General features: G+C 42.5%; 1 protein-coding gene across 1 annotated transcript in view; it reads left to right on the plus strand.

Moving 5' to 3' along the window:
* Window positions 1-8,466: 8,466 nt before the first annotated feature.
* Window positions 8,467-18,451, plus strand: part of gramd1bb (GRAM domain containing 1Bb) — a 64,004-nt gene continuing 54,019 nt past the window's right edge. The window contains exons 1-2 of the mRNA XM_076100290.1: window positions 8,467-8,870; window positions 14,603-14,692. Coding sequence (XP_075956405.1) covers window positions 8,467-8,870; window positions 14,603-14,692 — 494 coding nt within the window. The remainder of the gene's footprint in view (window positions 8,871-14,602; window positions 14,693-18,451) is intronic.

Here is an 18,451-nt window from a genome sequence, read left to right on the forward strand (position 1 = left end):
TGGTTCAGAAGCTTTCACAACTACCGTGAATTAGTTTTATTGATCAATGGATCTACCTGTCCTGATGAATTCAGAGGTATCTTGACATGAACGGTGTGTGGTGGTGACTGTATGTCCTGACACCTGTGGTGTTTTTCCATGTGTCCCAGCAGGGTCATGATCATTACATTACAGTACAGTCATTTAGCAGACACTTTTATCCAAAAGCAACTCACCAATTCAGATTCTATCACATTTCTATACCGTAGGCACAACTACAGGAGCAATTTTGGGGTAAGTGTCTTGCTCAAGGACACATCGACATGCGACTAGCAGAGCCGGAGCCGGGGATTGAACCGCCGACCCTCTGATTGAAAGACGGCCCTGCTATCCACTTAGCCGCAGTCGCCCAATCAGTGTGGTGTGTTTCTGTGATTTACTTTGTGAGACATGATAACCTGAATTTTTAGTGTTCTCTGACATTTTCCTGTCATACAGAGCATGTGACACTTGAAGCTAAAAGAGAAACTGTGAAAATATCCATATTGAATGGTCATTTTTTGGGGATAATACACTTTAACCAACCTCAAATGAGAAGATCCTTCCGTTCAATGTCCAGCTTCTATCCCTGGAGGTTGTTTATCGTAGCATAGCTCAAAAAATTTGAATCCTTTTAACAACCGGTTCATTTATAGCGCGCATACCACTTGACACATTTAGAAATACACCTTCCCAACAGTGTGTGTGTTAGGAAACGTTTACAGTAGGTGTTATAGCTGTTTCTTAACCAAAACAATAACCGCAGCATCTCAGAAAACCATGTGGGAGTTTTGCACATATAGATTCAAGAAACGTTAGAATGTGCTGCTGTTCTGCAGTGGTAGTCGCCGTGGAAGGGCCTGTAGCTCACTCTCAGAAACACAACAACGTGCTCCAAATGAGAGCAGTCACTTCTCTTCACTGTTTGTGGCTGTTACTGTGGCTAGCTCTCTGTGTGTGTGTGTGTGTGTGTGTCTCTCTGTCTCTGTCTCTGTCTCTCTCTGTCTGTCTCTCTCTCTGTCTCTCTCTCTCTGAATGAGATTACTTTGGATGCATCTCACAGTCTCATCTCTCCCGGCTTCCGGCAGCTCTTCTTCTCTCAGCTGTTTGCGGCCGTCAGGCCTGGGAAAATGCCTCTGAACCCCAGAGGAAATGGCAGTTGGTGAACAGACGGTGCTGTTGCTCGCAGTTGTTTTCCCCTCGGTAGTTCTGTAAATACAGTAGTTTTATAGATTGAGTTAAAGGATGAGATTCTTCAGTTTGATTTGATTTATTTTTGGGACATTTGCACACTTCACACCCGTATTTCAGGCTTTATTACGGAGACCCTGATCCTAGACTTCTCAGAGTGCATTCTAAACTTATCATCTAGGCCTGCAACCTGTAATTACTTTCCTTTTTTATCAGAAACAGTACCAATACATAAGTCTATGGCAGTCTATTGAAATGACTGTGCTCTAGTTTCTTTTACACCAGTTCCAGAGAACGTGGGCAGAGCTTTTTTCCTGTTGAGCATTCTATGTGGTTTCCTTGCTTTAGACATTTGACGTTTTGTGCCAACTTGACAAACTGTTTCATCTCAGTGTTGTTACTGAAAAAGAGGGTACTGTAAAAAGCCTTAGGCAATATTTATTGATTTGTCTCTCCACCGCATTCATTCATTCATTCATAAACAACACAAAATAAGGTTTGTCAGCAAACAGTGCAGTTCCTGTGATTGTGAGTTGAAGAGCCAGCTATGAGAAGTTAAAGCTGTGAAAATGAGTTGTGAGCATGGATCTAAAAATTGGCACAGTCTCACACCCTCAGATGGGAGAGGATTGTTATAGCTGCTGGAGACATTTTTTTTGTTTTGTTCTATTTTAGAGGTTTTAATCTTACTCTATTGATGTAATTATATTGGAGAGTTTTGTGCCTTTCGTACATGATTAGTGCCGTGTTTGTGCGGCCACAAACACATCACTCATATTAGCAACACCATATTTGAGAGGTCCAAAAAAGAGTGTCTTGTCACCACTTCATTAACTACCATCGCTTAATGGCTGCTAATTACGGTCATAAAGCTGAAACCTAATAGAACTAATCGGACCAAATTCAGACAAATCTTGCAGTCATCTAGGCTGAAACACGGTTAAGAAGCATAAACTGGCTTCGTGTTTGGTACCTTGAATGCAGAATCCAGCCATTGTGGACTTATGGAGGCTAATTTGATTCCTCTCTGACTTGTTTATGTCATCATGGCGGGTTTTTTAAGGCTCATTAGGGTTGATACTAATTAAACACTGCACAAGTTGCTGCTTTCCCCCGTGTTAGCTCCCAACTTGGACTACTCTAAAATATATCCGTACATTCCTCTACTTCTTTAGTTTACTGGTTCATTTGATGTTGTTGGATTCTCCTTTACCCTCAGTTGGTGCTCTTATTCTTACTTTACCTTTCCTTTGAAAAACATCCCCTGGGAATCCATAAAGCCTGGTATGTGTACCAGTTCACCAATTAGTGAACCACTGAATGGGGAGTGTTTCAATGAGGATGTGACATTTCTGATCAGCACCATTCAATCGCAGAACCCCGAATACCCTCATTGAAAATGCAATCATTTTGAAACCAAAGGATTTTTTTTTTTTTAAATCAGTTTATTCTGTTTATCTCAACTCCCTTTCATCCCAGTTCTGACTCATATGCGGCTAATATGGGTCTTCGCAGCCTCTCATAATACTACGCACTGTGTTGTACTTCACCAAAGAGCTGTGCCAGTTTCCATAGTGTAACAAGGCTATTTATAGAAGGCAGGCTGTCTAAATAAGAGATGAAAGCTGGGGGTTTGATCAGTACAGCAATTCTCTATAGACGTGGATCAAAGAGTAGGAGGAGGCAGCCCCTTTATGCGATGAGAACTGCGGGACATCGCATTGCCTGCCAGCTCTCATTAAGAAGGGTACAGTTTGGGAACATCCGAATAAGTAGCTGTATGTTCAAATTTGTGTATGAAGCCTCATGAAAAATCCCCAAATTTGAGAGTTGTTTAGCGTGTTCTTTGTAGCTGGGACTTATACGTAAGTAATAAATGACTGAAAATAATCTTGCCGTCTCCTTGAGTTGGGCTCCTCTGAGAAAGAGAGTTGCCTGTTTTCACTGCAGTTTATTTGCAGTACAACGTGTTCCTTCATTCGTCTTTACAGCGAGTCAGTGTGCAATCAGGTGCCAGTGTGACTGGAGCGCTGGTGACATTTATACTGTAGCACAGGAAAGGGAAACAGTATGAAGGAGTGAAGCTTGTTATGTGAGCAGGGTTCAAAATCTCACCATAGCTTCACACCCCGGTGTGTTGCACATGAATGAGTGATTGCTCAGCGATCAGGTTTAATCCGGGGAGCAAGTTGTTTAGCATGGACTCCACATTGTGGCACATCAACAGCACCATGCCTGCGAGAAAGACATTACGTATAGAGACAGGGTACAAATATTTAATGTGAAAATATGATTTCTTCTTTATCTCCTTATTTTTCACCCCCTTTACCCACATCACATTCTACTCGGTTTCTTACATTCTTTCTTGCATGTGTTGTTTATTTGTCAACAAAGATGCCGTAGTTAGTTTGGTTGATTACGCCAAAGACTCATTTTAGAACTTCTCTTGTTGGTATAAAAGGTTTGGGTTAATAGAGTGGACTTCTGGAGCTTGGTTGCCTTAGTCACACTACCTTTTGCTTCTCTGTCATGTATGTCGTGCCCTTTATTTCAGCCTAGCTCTCTCGCCATCATTTTCTGCATATAGTTTCTAAATACGTTCATCTGCCAAGGAGTGATTATGTGTTTATTACACTTTAGTTTAGCACGGCTTGGCTACGATTTCTTGAGATTTAATAGAATACAAGGAATTGGCACACCACTCTTTATTATCCTGTATATATACATGATTGGTAAGGATCAGGGTAGGAAATATTTTTTAGGGTGCACTTTTTGCCCCCACTGACCAGGGGCATTAAAAAAGAAATTGGGGGCACTTTTTGAAACTTGTGAAATAACATTTAACCTTTGTTCAAAATAATAAATATACTTAACTAGGCTTACAGTATATGAGCAATTGTCATCAAATGGCAATAATAAGACTATTAGGCAGTAGTCTACAGATTCAAAGTGTTTTCTTAGATTTTTTGAACAAAAAACAAACACAAATCAGACAATCATATTCAATTTTATTCTTATTTCTTTGTAGTTATTTATTGTTATAACATTTTTTAAAGAACTATTAACAATTATTAAGTCAATGATGCTTTGATTACATATACATCAGTCATTGTATGGAATTATTGAGAAATATATTTTTATAGCACCTTAAAAGGTACTAAGTTTGAAATTCAAAGCATTAACATAGAAGCAAACAACGATTTGCTATGTAAAATATAGTGGAGTACACTTTTTAAACACATGTTAATACGAGCACAAAACGTGTCAATTGCCAACATGTTAATGTGACTATAAGGACCAGGGAATGTTGTGTTATTCTTTACACAACTGATGTGTTTAGAGTGTTAACACAAGATTCCTGTTGGATTTACAAACACACCCATCTGTGGTCCATATTTAGAAACTGTAAATGTGTTAATTATATTCCTAAGGATTGGAATTTGATTAAGCCGCGGATTGTTATAGTTCATACTTTGTCCACCATAGATGTCCCAGTCTTCCAATGCTCCATGTTTTGTGCCCCTGTACAAAATTCCTTTGACTAGTCAGAGTGTTTTATGCAGCGTGTATTTTCGTGAGCGTTTGTTAATCAGCATCAGCATGCCTCTGTAATCTGGCCACGGTCTTTGACATTGTGCCGACAGGGACGCAGCGCTAAGAATAGAGACTCGGGCAACAATAGAGCGGGACTTTATAACGGTCGGTAATGACGCGTGAAAGGCGAGCAATCGCATGATTGTTGTGTAGCCATCACGGTGATGGAAAACTGTGATCCCCGTCTCAGCTGTAAAAGCAAAGCGTCTCCGTGGTGGGTCCATCTGTCCGTAGCAAAGTGCACAAGTTGGCTAGACCATCAGGGTCCCTCCCGCTGTGCACTCTATGTTTTTATATATTGTTTTATAGTGCACTTCCACTGCACAGGTGCAACAACACGCTCTCCAGCTTGAGACTAATACATGACTAATCTCCAAAGCATCAGCACATACAAATCATGGCAGTGGCTTGAAACGACACTCTTTTACTAAATCCTCATGCCCATATGCTCAGCCATGACATCACCCGCTCATGTGGGTTGTGCCGGGCGATGCCAGAGAACGACCTGAGGCTACTAGAACGTGTGAAACTGTAACGGGAAACGTTGTCTTGCCATAATTAATGCATGATGTTTCCCCACCTCCACGCTCAGTGTGTGTGTGTGTGTGTGTGTGTGAATATTCAAATATGCAGGTATGTCAAGTAGTAATCGGGTAGAACCTTTGACTTCTTGAAGTTTTACATCTTACTAATTTAAAAATTGTTGAAAAATGTTCCGTTTCTGCACTGAGTGCAATAAAATCAGCAAATCCCTCTCAAGTTAGAATTTGAAAGGTTTTCTTTCACCTGGAATGGGGAATCTGCACACTGAAGTGTACAGTTCTCCTGTGCCTGTGTATTTTTAAGCTCTGACCTTTAAACAGTCCAATTTGCTTTTTAGTCAAATATTTGCGAATGAATCCGTGCTGACCCAAAGGGAACCCTTAATATTGGTCTGGCTATCTCTATTACACTGATAACAATGTTTGCATTCACAGTTGTATCTACAGTGCCTCAAAATGGCTGGTAGAAACGGAATAGTCTGCCCCTCGTAGCTGATTCTAGTTCAAGGCATTTATTTGACGAGTTCATGGTCATTGCTGGGCTAAATAAAGGCCCGTCCCCAAATGACTTCTAGTAGTAGCCTAGCAGTCTCAGTCATGCTTCTATCTGTACCGTAGCATTGGTTCTACCATGCTCCATATCTACACTGATATTTTGATAGCTGCATTAAGGTCAGTGTACAGAGTTGGTGCTTGTTGACCTCAATGTTAGAATGACTTATAGTGTAGTCCTGTTCTGCATTTATCTTCTAGCCAAAGCATACAGTACGTGTTGACATAATATTACATTGCTTTGCTAATAGTTGTATCTGTCTGTTGGCCACAATCATAGTTTATATTTTGTATTACATCCCATGACACTCACAATTTATTTCTTGACCATGAAAGTTGATGAAAAGACAAACGTTGATGAAAAGACTAAGTTTCGAGATGCAAGATATTAGTTTTATAATCGCTTAAGCTGCTTGGCTGTAGGTTTAAAACCTCCCATTTGTCTTGGCCTTACAGTATCATCGTCATATCCCACTTCTACTAAGTCTCTTGGATGAACTTAAGAGCAGGCCTTTTCTCACTTGTCCCATTTAAGAAAAGGCTTGTTCATGCTTTCACTCCCTCCAGGCTAGATTATCGCACGGTTGAGTTTTCCTCTTGAGTGAGCGCAGCAGCAAAGCTTAGATTTACAGAGACAATGCTTGATCAGATTCCAGCTACACAGCAGCCACATCCACATTGATGTTCTTCCAAATCTTTAGACTGTTTCAGCGGAATTGCATTCACATACACACATATATAGTTGCTTTGCACTGCAACAGGAAATAAAGTAGGACACATTTTAAATGGTTGTGTTTACTACTTTAAAATGTGACACTGGAACATCCTGGCGAAACGTTATGGCCTGATTTAGAAAAACGCATCTCAACTCTGCGGACATTTTATTTCTTAGCTTTAATTGATTTATTTAATTGGGAAATAGATTTAAATTATTATTTTTAGTAGTAGCAAGTGGTACTATTAGGTTGTATAATATTCTGTATTTTCTATCTCAAATGGCACATAATAGTTCCCCCTGCTATATGTTTCTCACCTCCAGCTGAGATATCGTATGTGCAGAGCAATTATTCTGGTGATTCTAATAGCGTAGTAGAAGAACACAGATGGTGGTGTTTACTATCGACTCCCACTCAACTCTGACTGCTTCCTTTGGGATGACTTGCCCCAATTTATTTTTGTCTTCATTCTGTTTGCTTGACAGTTGCACCTACAAAACTGACCCGCATTCAGCAAAACTCAAGGATTTCTCATTCGACAGGCAGTCAGCACATTGGCTCTTCAGTCAAGGTCAAAGTTTTGGTGAGAGGTGTCTTTTGTTTTCTGATTTGTAATCCCATGCCCTCACTGTGGTGTGCTCTTATCATTTATGCGGATGCCCTTTGACCTGCAGTTCAAGCAACCATATAGTTGATCACCATATAGATGTGTGTTCAGTGGCTGTGACATTTAGAGGTTGTCTGTTATCTCTGGTTTTGTTTGAGGTATTTCGACGATGATTAAAGGTCTCTGATGAAGGTGTTGGGGGTTGAGAAACTTTGGCCAGTGCATGGTGGTGAGTAGGCACTGTAAGTTAAGTAGATCAGAATTTGGTCATGTGAGCATGAGTTTGTTTGTGCATCCCATCAGACGTGCTGCTTGTTTCCTGTGATTGGTTCTCGTGGTATCTGTGTGTGTGTGTGTGTGTGTGTGTGTGTGTGTGTGTGTGTGTGTGGCTGCTTAACGTCATCATCACCCTCAGCCTTGCCTTGTACCTTGCCGTCCTATCACCTCCCTCTAACCTGTAGGCATTAACCGCGTGGAGTCACGCCGCGGTGCAAGACGGACTTCACCCTCCAGCATGGGCACAACCCGGGCCGGCCGTGTCTTCCTCTGCTGCAGCAACTTCAAAATGAGCCCGAAGTGACAACACACAACCTTCCCGGCCTTTACACACCATCAGCACCAATATTCAAGGGCTAACAGTTGGTGCCTTACTCTTTAGCATTAGCAGTAACAGCTTTGGCAGCTTTGGACAGTAGCGGAGCCAATGAGATGTGTGTGTAACTTGGCCTGCCTGTCCCTGGGGAGGACCAGCAAAGGAGTTGTGTTACACTCACTGACGGACCTTATACATGTTTCATCTGCTGCTCTCAGAACAGAAGGCCCCTTTGTTATCTAATCCAGCCCTCTCCTTCCCTGCCTGAGAGACTGAGTTTACTGCCACAAGACTGCTCTTCAGTCTGTCAGCCAGCCACCGAGCCGATACATATCAACCAACAGCTGAGGAGCAGCAGAAGGACTCGGTCAGGCCCCAGATATCTGCTCTCAGGACTTCTCAGCCAGTCTTTCAATCCATTGGCTGGCACGTGGAGAGGGATTTAAAATAAACAAGCGGAGCTGGGGGGGGGTTGGGGGGGGGCAGTGTGAGGTCCACCAAAGATTAGGATCTAAATTGTGCCTCATCTCTTCAGCACGAAACCTCAACTTTTCTGTAGCTAACAGCCCTTTAAGCTGCAGAACTGCAGCATTCGCAGTTCTTGTCACCAAGAATCTCAAAGTGTTTTTGCACTTTAGAAAGCCAGTCAGGACCATGAGTGACACTCTTAGACCCCCTTCGCTTCAGGTGAGCGTCCCAAAGGATGCTCCGTCGTATTCGGACGGAGGGCGCAACGCGGTGTCGGACGGCTCCATGCGATCCAGCTCTTCAACCCCGACGCTAAGGCGCAAGCGCTTCAAGATGCGCCGCATGAGGAACGTGCCCAGCGAGAGGGAGATCGAAAAGGGGCGGCTAACCGTCGGTCACCTCGAGGCCCGTTCCGGCTCAAAGGAGTACCTCCAGCTGCCTTCCATTGAGATCACACCGTCCAGCGATGAGGACGCTCTCTCTTCCTGGTCGAGCTGCTCCACGCCCAGTGCCTCGCCGCGACGCAAGCGTTTCCTGCTGAGGAAGTGGCTGAAGGTTCGACAGAAGAAGGAGCAAGGCAGTGAGAGCAGGTTGGTATGGGCCCTCCCTACTCACCCCTCTCCTCCCCACACGTCCCCTAAAACCTCCATGCTGCTTCAAGGCTCTGTGCTACATGCACTAATGTGTTGTATCACTAACTGAAAGAGGGAGTTGTCGTGTCAACTGGAATATTTTAAAAGTTCCAACGTTTCAAAGATTGATGCCTGATTAACAGCATGTAGCTTAATGACCACACACTTTTAATACGAGGGATAGTTACAGTGTTCTGTGTTCTTGTATATGGATGGATTGAAGTTATCCTGCGTCTTATCTCTTTGTAACACTGTTGTCACCAGTCAACAGTGATCTTTTTAGCATGCGTTCCCCTGCTTCTTTTTCTACTCACTGGTGTTTTAACATGTTTTTTATGACTCAGCTGTTTTGTAGTAAGTGTAGTGTGACCAGGTTAACTTTTGTACTGACATTAGAAGGCCAGCTAATGTGTAAGATGTCAAAATGTAAGATGGCTTAATCCTTTTTCTTTTAATTGTTGGGTTAAGAAGAAATGTATAGTTGACACATTTCAGCGGCTAGAATGACCATTAATGGCAAAGATTGTTCACTCCAGAATGGATTCAGCTGACTGCAGACCTCTGACCTGGGGTCACCAAAGCTAACAGGTTGCTTCTTCTTGGGAGCATAAATACACACAGTAGATAGTGTGTGTTTGAGACAAATGGCTCAGGTGATACTGTAAGATCATCTGAAACTTAAAAGGTTGGCCTGACAGCAGGACGAGAGGAAAGGTCGAGGGCTTTTACAAAATCAATAGGTCTCTTTCTATCCGATACATGGTGGTGAGATACACTGACACCTGAGAGACGGTATGTCATGGTGGCACTAGAGGAAAGGTCATGGGGGTTCAGAAAGTCCCTTTCAGAGTAGCTTAACCTTCTTCATTTAAACATGTTGAACTAAAAGGGGCACTCAGAGAGCGCAGACCCCCTCCTAGCCATGCCCTATCTGTTAATGAAAGGGAAGAACGGGTTTCTGCTATGGCCAATAATGACATTTGAATATTTGCTCTTCAAATATCTATCGTTGCATATTATATCCATGGCACCGTGTCTGGTGGCTGCGAGCTGCAATTACCTAAATAAGGTGGCAGCTGGCTGGAGGGCAATAACTTGAAAGGTTCCTACTTGTTGTTGGCTGTATTGTATGTCATTTCCAGTAAATATCCCAATATAAAACTTGTTTTCTGTTTAAAATGAACCAATGTCTGAAGATAGCAAGTACTACTCACCCATTTTTAAGTCGTTACGTCTCAAGTCTGATCTCGAGCACACAGCTGATAGGTGCGTGGCTGCTGTAAACTTTGGTTTATCGACCCCGCTAAGATCCGCTTCAATGGGTTCTTCCTTGGCCCGTGCTACACCCTTCCACCAAGATTCATGGAGATCTGGCCAGGAGTTCTGTCCTAATCCTGCTGACAAACAGACAAACAAACCAACCGAACCTTTGCGGAGGTAATGAGCATGTGCAGATCGAAGGGTAGTAGACAAAAGGTATTGTAAATAATTACGCAATACTGTAATTAAAATCGTGGAAAGACACAATGTGAGATGGAACGAACGTACTTGTACAATATGCCAAAAAACTAAAGATTTCAATCAATATCATTTTTATTTGCAATGTGTTATCTTTATCTGAATGGAAGGAAACATCCAGAGGGATGAGTGCACAACCCCTGACAGTATCACCGAGTGCGAAATACTGTCGTTATCCAGCGCAACACGGGTCTAACAAGCGCTTCTCGGCTTAATACCACGCTGTGACATTAAGACGACACGGCTCCTCCTCAGTCTGCGGCTTGTTACTAGCTGCATGTATGAAAAAAATCTACAGGCTTAAAGCAATGTGTGGGAGTGACACGAATAATCCTGATCTTAATGTTAATCTTCACTTAATTAGTGATATAGGTTTTGTCACGCTAAACTGCGAGGGCACAGCGTGCTGCTGTTCACCATGTTCTCACACATAGTTAATCCACACTGTTGCCTCCATTCATTTGTTAATGTTGCCTTGTGGACAGTTTTTTTTGACAACCAAATATTTAATGTAAGACTGTTCCAAAATAAAAGTAGCAGCTTCTGGCTACCTGATTTAGTTTGAGGCACCTCATGAATGCTGATTGGCTCTGGTGTGACAGCCGTGCAGAATATGGAGCATGGTTATCTGAGGATGAGTAAACGGGAGGATGTTCACTGATGAAGTTGAGCGTGAGATGGTGCTCCTGTTCTGACATGAGCTGCACCTGCAGCAATGCACAGCAAGGCGAGTTTATTTATGTTGCACCTCAGCAGCAATTTAAAGTGCTCGACATAATGCTAAATAAGCTAAAGTGGTGTGAAATAGAACAAGCAAGAGGATAAAACATGTAGTGCAGCTACAGTACAGGCTACATTAATAGACCCACATTTGATTTAAAGGAACAGTTTGTAACATTTACGGGTGTTCATTGGCAGAAATGAAATATAATATTCATAACTTTTTATTTCTGTATAATGATAAAACTAAGAATCGTTATGTTTTCCTGAGCTTAGAAAAAGCCTTTTATATCTACATAGGGAGAATTTTTCTTATTTTTTTTACAAACAAGTCAAACCAGAAGCTGTCAGTCTGTAGTTTACTGTTTATCTTAGTTTGTTTTCTGCTGGCTGAGACAAAGCAGACAGGAGGACATCTTCATTATTGATTATTATCATTTGTAAACTTCACTCAGGAATGTTATTAATTTAATTGACATGTTAGATTTGTTTCCAGTGAGATGTACTTTATATAGTGACTTTTGCTGCTGTAAACATTATTGTTTCTGCTCTAAAAACAATATTAAGTTATATATAAATTATAAATAACTTCTAATCCTATATGTTGATTGTTTATGTCAGATTGTCAAAAGTATGGGTATCAGGAAGGCAGAAATATGGTATCGGAACATCACTATTGACAGATGTTTAATAAATACTAGATGATATATTTTGGATATCTTGCACATTTTTTGTTGACTGGACAGCTTCCAGCAAGGCTGACATTCATGGCTGCCCAGCACTTTGACTCTTAAGTACCAAATCGGGGGTCATGACACAACCAAGTTAATATACAAACATGGCAGAGCTTTTTAAGTCAATCAGATGCTTGTGGTCTGTTTATATCTGGAGGATTCTGAACAATGAACAAAGGTGTTCTGCTCACGGAAGCCGTAAAAATTGTAAGTATTCATTGTGTTTTGTTTTAGATATACAGTCATTATTAAACGGTATTAAGTAAACGACTAGAAGTTCAGCTTCCACTTTACTTTATTGAAATAAAACGCTGTGCTATTTTCCGCCCAGATTGGTTTAACTTTGTAAAGCTTTTGCGATGGAGTGTCCAATCCTGAGGATGTATCGCCGCTTCTGCACTGAGCTCAAAGTGGAGCCAGTAAATCCTTCTTTGTCCGGCAGACATCACTGTTGATTTGTCACTCTAGCATCTTAATCTAGTCATTCTGGCCTTGTTTCTGTCTTACTCTCTGTGATGTGTAGGATGTGTGGACCGTACGTGTGTGTGTGTGTGTGTGTGTGTCAGTGTGTGTATGTAAGATTGGGAGTCTAAGAACCAGCAGAGTTTTGCTGTTCTGCGGGCTGATAGCAGCAGGGCTATTTTGAGGAGGTGGTGCAGTATCTTTCACCAGGCTTCACTGCTTCCACCTCATCCCAGCATTTCAATATTTCAGACGCACTTCCTCACACAAAGCAACTTAGGAAAGAAATCGGACGAGTTCTGTTATCCATTTGTCGTTACGTCCACCAGCTCTTCAAGCTTAACAATTCTCTCAGTGTTGGCGTGGATGACGGCGAGTGACGAGGTTCCATCCGTCACATTAAAAATAAACGTTACATGAAGTAAGATAACTCTTAACAATGTTACTGCTTCTGATTGTATTTGAAACTACAGTGAGGACAAGACATTCTTACAACTCCCAACACATTAACACCAATGACAGCTGAATGTTTTAAGACCATACGGCTGAGATAATTAGACGATGCTTAAAAATACGATTCCGATTTGGATCGTACTTCATCTCATACATGTGTGTTGGATTCTGTGAGCACCGAGCAGCTGTGTTGTGCATTCTGTAATGGGGGGGGGGGGGGGGGGGGGAAACCAAATAATGCATGATTACGCGGTTTTACTGTGTACTGTGGATGGTCGTCCTTGCAACTCGGTCTTAGAATTCACTGTATTTTGTTACGCAGCCTTGCTGTCGCGTTCAAAGTGCAAGTTTCAAGCAATTGTGTATGAGTAATGATTAATTCATTGGAGGCCCATGACCGCTTTGTCCTCTTGATTTCAAAAGGACATGCACTAAAGGCAAATGATGCACTCATGAACACTCGCATAAACCCTGAACAAACACATCTGCTTCCCCCTCTGAGAGACACACTGCACCTGCTGCAGAAGAGGCACGAGCTGCGACCTGAGGGAGTGGAGCTCGACTGACGTTGACTCTTTCTGAATGAATCCACTGATCTTAGCTTGGCTCTGTCAACATAAAGTATCAGTTTCATATGTATCCTTCACAAATGCACCGAAGCTTCTGGATGCTCCATTTGAAATATGGTGCTATATTTCACTCCACACTACTCATTTACAGTATAAAATACTTTTAAAGCTGACTTTTACTTAAAGACACAATGCTTCAGTTTAGCAAGTAAATGAGTATTATACTCACTTTAAAAAATATGCTTAATTCCACACAAAAAAAGGAAAAACTGCAAACTTTGAGAAGTTTAAATGATGGGTAATTGCTTTTATAATGATTGGAAAACTATTTCCAGGGTGCATCTAAAGTACATCAAAAGTATCTTAACCCTCAAATTCAGCTTTTTCGTACATTGGAGGTTCCCCTCCCACCGTGTGTAGAGCGTTGCTTCTGCAGAGTTCGAGTGTGAATTATAATAAAGACTTCCCAACAGACTGGCTTTGTTCTTAAATGTGAACGTGTGGACAGAATGACAGAAGATTCTTAAAATAGGGAAATAATCTCTCTTTTTTCTTTTTTTCTTATGCATCTTAAACGTTGACCTTTTGACAATGAAATGGGAAATATAACAAATAACTTGAACTGCTGCAGGTTGTTGTTTTTAATGGAAAGTAGTGACCGTCAGATATCTCCCAACAAATCATGCTTTTTTTAATCTGTTAATGATTCTGTGTAAATATATTAGTTTAAAAATCTGTAATATTAAGTGCAGCTTTATCTTTTTTATAGCGTATGTCATATAGCCCCCTCTAGTGTTATTACTGGATATGTACATGAACAGGAGAGAACTTTTATCCAAACAGATCAAGTTGCCATATACAGTATGTTTAACAATTGCCATAATATATATCTTGTGTGTATATATATATATATATATATATGTGTGTAATGCTTAATTTACAGGATCTTGGACAGCTGATGTTGGGCACAGTGTTTAGCCATTCATGACAGAATCTGAAGTCTTTGCCCTGCAGGGGACAGATAAATGTAATGTCAAAAATGAACTGAGTTCAGGAAAAGGGGTTTATTAATGCCATGTTTTTCTCTTCATGTTTTTTCGCCCTTGTATTTCTGGTTTGCAGTGTCCAAATGTCTCTTTGCAGTTTACATAGTAACTAATGAGAAGCCCTGATTCATGAGATTGCTCCCGCTGTAATGATTTACAGCCACACGTTTCTGTCATGTGCCATGCAGCAGTCAGCAGAGCAGTCAGCAGAGCAGTCAGCAGAGCAGCCATGAAGATGACTGCACTCGCTTCTTGACTCCATTAATCCGAGAGGAGAGGTGAGCAATATGTGTGTGTGTGTGTGTTGTCTCTGTATGGGCCTCATTCTTAGAAGAGATTTTCACTATTTCAACTGTCACTAAAAATCTAAATCGGGGGATTAAATCCAGGAAGCATTTGACCGTGGTCATTCGGTAAACTGGATGCTGGAGATAAACAGCATTTGTTAAAACTGTTAATCACCTCTTATTTTGTACAGCTATGTTACAGTGAATTCAAGGCCAGGGCACATGCAGCTCAGTTGTTTTTGTGTCTGTCTTGTCAACCAGTTCACGTGTAGTTTCATGCTGCTGGGATGAATAATCAACTCAAAATGTCAACGTATTCCCTAATTTCTGGTCACATCACCATAGTTCTTGCATGCATTACCCAATAGGGGGCACTGATGCCTAACCTGTTTCATTGTGGCTTTTTATTGAAATCTACTTTTCTTAATTCAAGCCTTCAACTAGCTGACGTGATTCTTCTTGGAAGAGAGTTTGTCTGTGCAAATGGAGTAATGTCAGTGACTTTAATGAGGATTCCAAAAAGAAAATCCACAGAGGGTGAATGAACAGTTCTTTTTCCAGGTATCTGCCCATATAATAGGCATGTAATAGCGCCCATGTGTAGCTACGCCTACAGTCATTTCCCCAGAGCTCAGTTTGAGTTGGAAGACAGGCAGTGTCATTTGCTCTTCATCATCTTGGAATATGTGTCACAGGAGCATCAGTGACAGACCTGGACCTTAAATCTAATATTGAACCTGGTGTGTAGGTGTGTGTGTACCTGAAGTAAAGCCATGCAGCCAGGATGAAACTCAATGAGCGGTTTCTTGCCTACCAGGAGATTAGGAGGACAATGTGACAGGAAAGTAGAACTTACTGAACTTTTTATATTGTGTTTTCGGCCTGAAATACAGTTGTGAAACACAGTATGAAGAGTAGAGTAGTGAAAAGTACATTGCACTCACGAAGGAGTCTTTGTTCTTGTGTGTCCTGCAACCCAATTTTCATGGTTGGTGGTCTATGATTAGTTTCTGTCTTTTGGGTTCCTTTCTAGCAAGATGGTTATTGAATGGTCCCAGATGTCAGATTTCCCCACCAGCCCAAAAATTATTTTTGACTGAAATAAGTGTCGGATTTAGATCACTAAATTAATTTAAACAGATTGTTGGACCCGTTAACCCAATCTCAGCCGACTGTAACCCCTTTCATCAGCTCTTGGTGTGTAGCACCAGCAGGGAAGTTTAAAGTCATTCTTCCTACAAACTGAAGGCAAGAAAATACAGAAATAGACAATTATTTATTCTGCTTCTCTGACTAATCTCATACTTTTGTTGAAGCAAAATTAGCTTGTTTAGCATCTGCAAAATATATGGTGGTTAAATATTAATCTCTATGAACGGATTCTGCATTCATATGCAGATTCTGTCGGCAACGGGACAAGATTTTGGATATGGGAAGTGTTCTGGTTGTTAGTCTGAGTAGTATTAACCAGGTCAGAGCAGGCTTCGGTTGAACGCAGGTAAACAGTCCGTGTGGAGAGCAAAGGAGGTGGAACCCATTGACCGATAAATGCAATCTCTGAACCCACCAGCTATCATCTAATGATGATTTAGCTTTTTATTTCATTAAAAATTAGCTCGTAAACTGGCTTCTTGTGAAACAATTCAGAATATGTAGCCCCTTGCCCCCTGACTGATTGCTGATGTGTTCCTAAATGTGTTAAATAGTTACTGGCTGCACAGAAAAGAGGCTGCTGATTTTGTCATCCTGGATGTTAATGCTGCAGGAATACCTACTTTATAAAATAAATGTTGTAGGCATGCTCTGATGAAAAGAGAAGATGCGTAGGAATCCTCTTCGTCTAGCCTCGTAATAACCACCCACTTAGCTGCCTTGAGCTCTGTATTCCTGTTCACTACACCTCCACTCTTTCTCTCCGTCCCGCACTCTTCTCCTCGCTCCTCTCAGGCTCTCCCTCCCGCGCACTCTTTTTTTTTTTTTTTTTTTTTTTCTGCGCTCGCCGTCTCCACTCGCTCGATTTACGAACAGTACCTGTCAAACCTATGGGATTTCTCGCTGCTCTTCTCTTTGCTGTGCTGGTGATAGCTAGTGACGGGCATCTGCAGCAGCTGCAGGGAGAGCAGCGTTCTGTAGCCGGCTTTAGAGGGCACGGAATGTCATGTCTCCTCTGCAGGTAAAAGCAGCTGCATCTCTGCCTGGAGGCTGCACCGCTGCCTCTCCACAACTCTTGCTTGTCTCGCCGTCTCGGTCTTGTTTCTGCATCTCACTGCGTCTGTTTCTGTGTGTCTTGTGTGCTGCAGTTTGCTCAGTGTGATTTGTGTAGCTGCATTCTCTGGGGGGGAGTGACGGCAGGCTGCCGGCTAATGTGTACCACTAGCTGTGATTTTTAGCTGCTTCTGCCAGATTATCAGCTCATCCGCGGTGGGTTCAGGGAGAGATACTGGCGGTGGGTTCACGGAGAGATGCTGGCGGTGGGTTCACGGAGAGATGCTGGCGGTGGGTTCAGGGAGAGATGCTGGCGGTGGGTTCAGGGAGAGAGGCTGGCGGTGGGTTCAGGGAGAGAGGCTGGCGGTGGGTTCAGGGAGAGATGCTGGCGGTGGGTTCACGGAGAGATGCTGGCGGTGGGTTCACGGAGAGATGCTGGCGGTGGGTTCAGGGAGAGATGCTGGCGGTGGGTTCAGGGAGAGATGCTGGCGGTGGGTTCAGGGAGAGATGCTGGCGGTGGGTTCAGGGAGAGAGGCTGGCGGTGGGTTCAGGGAGAGATGCTGGCGGTGGGTTCAGGGAGAGAGGCTGGCGGTGGGTTCAGGGAGAGATGCTGGCGGTGGGTTCAGGGAGAGAGGCTGGCGGTGGGTTCAGGGAGAGATGCTGGCGGTGGGTTCAGGGAGAGAGGCTGGCGGTGGGTTCAGGGAGAGATGCTGGCGGTGGGTTCAGGGAGAGAGGCTGGCGGTGGGTTCAGGGAGAGATGCTGGCGGTGGGTTCAGGGAGAGAGGCTGGCGGTGGGTTCAGGGAGAGAGGCTGGCGGTGGGTTCAGGGAGAGAGGCTGGCGGTGGGTTCAGGGAGAGAGGCTGGCGGTGGGTTCAGGGAGAGAGGCTGGTGGATTTCGGGTGATGACATGAGGACAAGTTTGCTCCTTTGCCGTCACTGTTGTGTTTTTCGCATCTGATGCTTCTGCCGAGTTCAACTCGACTAGAGCTGCAGATAGTTATGTAATGTGACTGTATGACTATGCTAAGACAGTGAAATATGACTCATCAGTGAAGATGATGCAGCACATGATTGTGAGTTGTGAATCAGGATTACACACGGAGACATGCCATCGCAGCGTAGAGTATATATTTATCTAACTACTGTAGAGTGACACTTTACTTTTACTCCCCCCTATTAGCAGGTATTAGAGAGGCACGTTTATTTGTGAAGCACTTATCAACAACAAGGTAATACAATGTGCTTTATATAGAACATGAAAGGTATTAAGACAAGATATAAATGAAACACAAGGCGATTTAAGAAGACAAAAAAGGCACGCATAAATAGGATTTCAAGAGAGTAAAATAAAAGTTAGATAAAAAGTAATACAGAATATCATTTACAGTGCAGCTACAATGCGGTGCTAATTATGAATAATTAGTGACTAAACAGAACTGAGAGTTGGAGCAAATCACAAGTTGTCTTGGAGTTTGTTCCACATAATGCAGGGCATAAAACGCTGCCTCTCTGGAAGCTGGCATTTCAAAATGGAGCAGCAGATCA

This window comes from Anarhichas minor, unplaced genomic scaffold, assembly GCF_050575085.1.
Source record: "Anarhichas minor isolate MPS153535 unplaced genomic scaffold, ASM5057508v1 ptg000026l, whole genome shotgun sequence".
Lineage (NCBI taxonomy): Eukaryota > Metazoa > Chordata > Actinopteri > Perciformes > Anarhichadidae > Anarhichas > Anarhichas minor.